Below are 7,263 nucleotides of genomic sequence, written 5' to 3'. Positions count from 1 at the left end.
TAAGAAAAAAAAAAAGGTCATGAGAAAAATCAGTGCAAAGTTCTCCGTTCCCCCGGTCTTCTCCGCCGGGCGGGGGTCGAGGCGCTCTCATTCCCTCCGTCCTCCGCAGCCGTTAGTCTCTCCGGCGGGCTCGGGCTGCCTCTCCCTCTCCTCCTCCTCCTCCTCCCCCTCCGTCCCTCTCTCTCTCCAAGTCCTGCCTCGCAGGAGCCGAGGTCGGCGGGTCGCCCCGCGGCTCTGCCCGCCTTCCCCCGCGTGTGGTCGTTTCACTTACGGGCTCGGCTCTGGGTTCACGGTTCAAGAGTCCCTGCTCTGACTGATCGCCTCCCTCGGTGGCCGGTGGCTGCCTGCAGAAGCTCCTGCCCCTCGGCTTCCCCTCGCTTCCTCCTCTGCGGTGCTGGGGCTTGTTTGGGGACGGGGAGGGGAAGGGCTCGTTGCGGGGACCGCGGTGCCGCTTCACCGGGGGTGCGGGGTGCCGGGCATGGGGTTGGCCAGGGGGTTGAGGGCCGGCTGCCCGCCGGGCCCCAGCCCGTGGATCAGCACCCGCGGCACCAGCGGCCGCTGGAGCTGGGGGTGCGGCGCGGGGGGAGTCCGGTACATGCTGCTGTACATGGCCGCGGCCGCCGCGGCCGCCGTTGTGCTGTCCATGCTGCCCAGCAGGCTGGGGTGGTAGAAATAGGGCGAGGGGAACATCCTCTGCAGGGCCGAGTAGTTCCCGGCCTCGGCCAGCAGCTCCAAGCCCACCGCCGTCTGCCGCTTCCACTTCGTCCTGCCGGGGGGAACAAGAGGCGGCTGCAGGGCGGGCGCCGCGACGGGGCACCCGGCCCGGTTCGGCGGCGGTCCGCGGGCGGCGAGCCCCTTCCCCTCCCCGGCATGGCCCCGCACCACCGGGGCCCCGGCGGGGCGCAGCGGCCCTGCGGGCCCGCACACGGCGCGACCCCCCGGTCGTGCCCGGCTCCCGCACCCCGCCCCCGCACCCCCGACACATGCACACGGCGACTCCGGCCAAATTAATAACCGCGGCACACGGTTAGATCGCAGCGCGCTGACACTAATGGCTTGCGACAGAATTAGGGTGGCTGCAACCGTATGTAATGAGACAGAAAATTACGGCAGCGGTGACGGGGCCGGACCCCCCAGCCCGCCGCCGGGGAGGGCGCGGGGCAGCCGCCGGGCGCCCCCCGCATCGCCCCGGGCTCCCGCGGGCAGGAGCACGGCCGCCTCCCCGCCCCGGGCTCTGCGGGGAGCCCCTGGGCCGCCGCCCCGCCGGGGCCCGCCTTACCTCCGGTTCTGGTACCAGGTCTTCACCTGCGTGTCGGTGAGGTTGAGGGCGGCGGCCAGGTCCATGCGGTCCTGCACGCTCAGGTACTTCTGCCGCTCGAAGCTGCGCTCCAGCTGGTTGAGCTGGTGGTCGGAGAAGGCGGTCCGCGCCTTCCGCGGCTTCTTGGCCCGCACCGGCGGGCTGTCCCGGCTGCTGCTGATCTCCCGGTCGCCCTCCTCCTTTGTCCCTGCGAGCGAGCCGAGGCGCGGTGAGGGCCGGCGGGATACCGGCTCGGCCCCCGCCCCGCCCCGCCGCGGTCACCGGGCCCCGCCGCCCCCTCCCCGGGGGCTCCTCCGGGGCATGGGGGGAACGGTCAAATACGGCGGGGAGCGGCGGCGGCGAGCCCGTCCGGGGGACGGCGGGATTTCCACTCTCCGCTTGCCAGCTACAGGGCTTTCGTTCTTTCCTCGCCCGCTCCCCCCGGCCCGAAATGCCGGGAAATCGATATGTCAATCCGGCTCCGCTCGGGCCCGGGTTTGTGGCGTTCCTTGATCTTCCCCGCAGGAAGAACAATAATCTCCCTAATTGACCCACTGGGGAGGTTGGTGCACACAAAAATGGCCAGACCAGACTGTACATCTGGTTTGGGCGCTCTTATGCTAATGCTAAAAGAGCAAAATGAGCGGCACGCCCGGGCGTCTCGCTGCTCTTCGGCCTGGCAAAAATATCTCAACGGGGCAAAATTAGAAAAATGCGCCCTGCCGTCTCTCGGCTGAACGGGGCTGCTTGCGGGGGAGGGCAGCTCCGCCGGCACCGCAGGGAAAACAGCCTCTCTCCCCGCCTCGCCTTTGCTCACTCTCTTTCTTTCTTCCCCTTCCTTTCCCCACGCACACATCGCTGTTTTCATTTACGAACCCCGCACGGCGGGGGCTTCCCCATCAGCACGAAATCCGTAATTAAAAAGGGAATAAAAGACGGAGAAAACAACCTGCCTATCCCGGCGCGGGGAAAAGCCGGGTGTTTTGCAAAACGCACAAAGCCCTCCAACCTTCCGCTGCTTATGGCGGGCCGATTGGGTTTTTATTATTTTATTTTTAATTAAAAGTTTTTTCGTTTATTTGGTATTGGCTGTTGGGGAAGCAGGATTTTTTTCCTTATTTTTGTTTTAGACCGAATGAGCAAAACCGAAAAGGCAGTAAGTGCAGCTGAGCCGCCGGTTCTTAAAAAGCCGGAGAATCATTCACGCGCATTTGCATTAAAAATAAAGACATTCTGGTTTCCAACGCGATCCCCCCGCTCCGGCTATTTCCTTAAAAGCAGGGAAGTTAAATAAAAAAGAGGAGGAAAGGCCGACAGAGAGGGAAAAGAAGCGATTTCATTTCCTACCGATCTGAAACCCGCGATAGCGAGGATCACCGGCAAGCCCCGGCAGAGCGGAGCGCTCCTACCGCAGACTTCCCCCCGATTTTCGTTTCACCGATGCGGCCGAGCGCCGCGGCCCCGGTTTTAACGGCGGCCGAGGCGGTGCGGGGCCGAGCCGGGCCGTACTCACCGTGGCATTTGATGTCGCCCTGCGTGTCGTCGCGCTTGTCGAGCTTGGCTTTGCCGTCCTCCTGCTCGAGTTTGGGCCTGAAGCTCTCCGGGGCCGCGCCGCCCTCCTGCTTGGGGGTGTGATGGGGAGAGGGGACGCTGGTACTGTAAGGTGCACACGCCGCCAGCGGTTTGCTGTCGCCCAAAATGTCCTTAATTAAAAAAGAAGAGGTGGAAGTCCTGGGGCCGGAGCTGGCCGAGCCCAGCTGGGGCGGCGGCGGCTGCGGGGGCGACGGCTGCAAACTCGGCGGCGGCGGCGGCGGGTGCGGGCCGAGGTGGAGGTGGTGCGGCGGCGGCGGGAGGCTCTCCGCCACCCCCAGGTGCGGCTCGGGGTGCTCCATGCTCACCGAGATGGGCGACGAGGGCGCCGTCCCCACCGTGTCGATCTCCGAGCAGGGGGACGGCGTGGCCTGGCTCCTAAAATCCGCCGGCCGGCCGTCACCGTGGGGGCGAAAGTCTCCGTTCATGACTCCGGGGCTGCCGGTGCTGCCGCCCGACAAGATCGTGTCTATCCCGAAGCTGGACCCGCTCGGCCCCTCCATGGCGGACCGCTAGCGCCGCGCCCGCATCCCCGGGGGCGGCCGCGGGGGTAGCACCGGGGGAGGGAAAGGAGGGGGGGAAGCGGGTTGCCCCAACCCGCGCACCGGCGGCGCGGGCGGCACTAACGCGGAGCCCCCGCCGAGCACCGCATCGCCGCCGGGCCGCTTCGCCGCTACCCAACTTTGTTGCGGGAAGTTGCGGGCGCGGAGCGGGGCGGACACCGGCCACTGCGGCGCGCCCGCCCGTGCCCACCGAGCTCCTCTCGGCGGCGGCGACTCCCCCCGTGACGTCACGGCCGCCGCGTCCCCCCCGACGTTTATTATAAACCCGGGCTTTTGCCGCCGCCGCCGCCCGCCCCCATTGGCGGAAGGCCGAGCGGGGGCTGACGCAGCGCGGGCGGCAGCCAATCAGCGGCGGCGGCGGCGGCGGGGACGGGCGCGGGAGGGAGGGGGGGGCGCGCCGGAGGCGCGCCCCCCCCTCCCTCCCGCGCCCGTCCCCGCCGCCGCCGCCGCCCCGTCGGGCCCCGGTTCCCCGGCCGCCGCATCGGATCCCCCGGAGAGCATCATCCGGTGCTGCCGGGACGGGTCCCTGGTTGAATGTCAGAGTAATGGGAAGTGCCAGTGACAAGACGTCGTATTAATCCTGACGAAGTGGCGTGTCAACCTAATTAGCAGCGTAATTACAAAGGTGGTAATGAATGATTTAGAGTTCTCCGAGTTGTATTTTAGTACGAATTGCCACTTCCAGGCCGCTGTGAAGCCCACCCCGACGCCTCCCCTCCCGGCCTCCAGCAGCCCCGGGACCCGACCAGCCCCCAAAACCTCGGGGGCGCAGAGGGACGGGGCAGAGCAACGGGGGCGCAGGGCAGGGTTAGGGCAGGATGAGCTCAAGGGAGGTTTTTCGGGGGGTGATGTTCACCGACGGCACTAGGTGATGCCCTAGGTGTGGGGCCGCTGCCACCCCCGCCCCGCGGACAACGGCTCTCCCGGCGATGGGACCCCGCGGCCGGCCCGGGGCGAGGAGCAGGAGAGTGAGGACACTCGGGTCCCTTCTTAACGCGGCCCCGTCCTGCCTGCCCCGTACCGGGCCTGCCCAGCCCGGCCCTGCGCAGAGGATGCGCGGGTGCGGTGGCTGCGCGGGTGCGCCCCCACGCCGTTCCCCACCGCGGTGCGCTTCCTGGGGAAGCCGTCCCGCTCAGAGCTACGGAGGGGAGCGGGGAGCTCATGGGGAGCGCGGGGGGCGCGGCGGGCCGCGGCGAGCCGGTAACTCGTTGCGGGCGGTCGGGTCCGACGTGATACGCCGCAGCCCCGCGGCAGCGGTGCGGGATGAGGAGCCGCGCCCCGAGGGGAGAGGTGCCGATGCGGAGGGTGCCGCGGCCTTCGGCTCCGCTTCCGACGGCTTGGGGCCGGCCTTCCCTCGTGGGGGAAGCCGAGGAGCTTCTGGGTCCTCACTGCTAAAAGTCGCCGGGCCTTCCCTGGGATTCACTCGTCACCGGTGTCACACCCGAAGCGCACCGGCCTTCGCTGGGCGCCGCGGCGGGGCAGGTCCCGGCCCCACTCCCGCACTTCGTAAGAAGTTTTTCGACGACAGGAAACCCTGCCCGCGGGCAGCCCGCTGCTACCGAGCATCCCCCGCTCCGCCCCGACGGCCCCCGCATCGCCGCCCGCCGCCCCGCGGGCAGGCAGCAGCGGGGGGCCGGGGGCAGCCAGGCGTACCGTTTGCCCCGGGGCTTTAGGCGCCGGTGCTGCGCCCGGAGGCCGGTGAGGGAGCGGAGGCGGTGAGCCCGGCGGAGGTGCAGGGCCGCCCGTGTCCGCTGGGCGGCGGTGGCTGCCGTCCCCGTTGTCCCCGACGGGCGCCCGGCGCGGACGGGGCCGGAGGCAGCGCGGGGGCCTCCGCCCCGGTGGGAGCGGGGTTCGCGGCACGGCGGGGTGACCTCCTGCCAGCGCCTCCCTACAGATCGGGGCGCTTGAAGGAACGAGGAGAGGAAAAGGGGACAGAAGAAAAAGGGGGGGAAACCGAGGAGCAAAATGAAAGATCAGGAAAAGGGGAATTTTTTTTAAAGAAACCTGCAAACGCACAGGCAGGTTTCCTGCAGCAGGGAAGCAGCCCGAGGCGACCGTATTTATCCTGCTGTCTTGGTTTGCAATTTACCAAAAGTATGTCCTAATTATCCCTAGGGGAATGCGGGATCCGGGGTAATATGTTACACTAGCATAATCCTTTAACTCACAATACACTTCTCCATCCCGGAATCGGGATTTAGGGCTTAAAGTCATGTTCCTGAAGAGTGGACACCTTTCATTTCCCTGCTCCTATTTTTTAATCCTCGACTCCATTGTGCAGAAATATTCTGGGGGAAGCGGCGGCGAGGCCCGCCCGGGGTAGCCGCTGCGCTCCCGCCCCGGCCCGGCAGCAGCCCGGAGCGCCGGCAGCCTCGGCCTCTCCTGCTCCTCCGGCGGCCACCGCTGGCCGGTTCCGATTCCCAGAGGCCAGGTCATCGCACGCAAAAGGCCTTCCACCTCCTACTGGCACCTTACGCGGGCGCGGAGGGCAGCGGGACTCCTCTTGCACTTGTTGAGGCCGGGGTAGATGCGGGACAGCTGCAGCCCCGCGTCCCCGCAGCCCCTGGGTGGGTGACCCCCCCTTCCCACCTCATCCCACCCGTCTGGCTGTGGACAAAGCCACGGAGCTGCCCCCCCCCAATAAATCAGCAATAACCGAATCAAAGCGATGAGCGAAGGTGCCACTCAGGACTCGGACGGGGCCCCGCTCATTAATTAGCAGGCAGCTAATTAGAGCGGCACTTTGAGCGCTAATCAATGGCCCGATGGAGGCTGGGGGCAGCGAGCGGCAGGGACGGGGTACCATGTGCCGGGCCGGGGGGTGCGGGCTCGCCATCCGGTCCCTGCCCGGGGGGGCGGCCCCGGCCGAGGCACGGCGGACCGGCCCCGAGCTCCGGCCAGCGGGGTCCGGTCCCGGGGAGCCGGGGAAGCGGCTGGTGCGGTGCTGTAACTGCCCCTCGACGGGCAGCCCCTGCCCCGACGGGGGGGGGGGGGGACCCCGAGGAGCAGGGTGCGGGGCTCCGGGGGTCCCTCCGCAAAGCAGCTCGGGGCTGGCAGGGCGCAGCATACCGGCCCCGGGATGGGTTTCTCCCCACCCGGATTTTGGTGCACGGTCGTGTTGGCTCAGTGGCAACCTCGCAGCTCGGAGGGGGGGGCGGGGGGGGCCGGGAGGGGCCGAGCCCGTTGTACTGTGAAATTTAACAGTCTGAACATCCCTTTATTAAAAGCTGCTGCTTGACATTTACACTGTGCCAACAGACTCGCCGTCTAATCCAGGCGAAAATATATTGTACCTCGGAGTAATTGGGGCCGTTGCAAGAGACGCTACAGAACGTTTCCCAGCGGGAACAAAACGGCGCGGAGCGGCGCGGAGCAAGCGCGGCCACGGCCCGCTCGTCCCCGGCCAGCCCCGCCGCGCCCGGGCGGCGGCTCTCCGCTGCCCTCCGCCTTTCTCTCCTTACGAGAAAAAGAAAAAAAAAAAAAAAAAGCGAAGAAAGTTAACTTTCTGCTCCAAAAAATTAATCTCAACGTTTAGTGCTACTGTTTTTCTTTTGTCAAATGTTTCCTCCGATGCAGGCTGAGGACATGATCAGAAATGCTCAGGGAGCAGAAAGCACATTGATTTCAGCTTGTTCTGTCCGCAGACAGGCCCTGACAAGGTTGTTAGAACAGTTGGGGAGGTCTCTACAATCACTTAATTACCAAAGCTGTCACTCAGGCGGGACGGGACTGGCCGCTCATGTGGCTGCGAGGAGCATTCCACTACTGGGTTTCCTCCTTGATGGATCTGTGCTGATGGCATTGCAAAATAAT

General features: G+C 66.6%; 1 protein-coding gene across 1 annotated transcript; it reads right to left on the bottom strand.

Annotated features, from left to right (window-relative positions):
• Positions 1 to 453: 453 nt before the first annotated feature.
• BARHL2 (BarH like homeobox 2) lies at positions 454 to 3,390 on the bottom strand. The gene is made up of 3 exons (XM_075509242.1): positions 2,811 to 3,390; positions 1,280 to 1,505; positions 454 to 766 (listed from the first exon to the last, which is right to left on the bottom strand). The coding sequence occupies exons 1-3, from the start codon at positions 3,388 to 3,390 to the stop codon at positions 454 to 456; spliced, it is 1,119 nt and encodes a 372-aa protein (XP_075365357.1).
• Between the last annotated feature and the right edge of the window lie 3,873 nt (positions 3,391 to 7,263).

The sequence above is a fragment of the Mycteria americana genome, chromosome 7 (genome assembly GCF_035582795.1).
Source record: "Mycteria americana isolate JAX WOST 10 ecotype Jacksonville Zoo and Gardens chromosome 7, USCA_MyAme_1.0, whole genome shotgun sequence".
NCBI classification, from domain to species: domain Eukaryota; kingdom Metazoa; phylum Chordata; class Aves; order Ciconiiformes; family Ciconiidae; genus Mycteria; species Mycteria americana.
The sequence above is the reverse complement of the archived record's forward strand: the minus strand, read 5'-3'. Positions and strand labels throughout refer to the sequence as shown.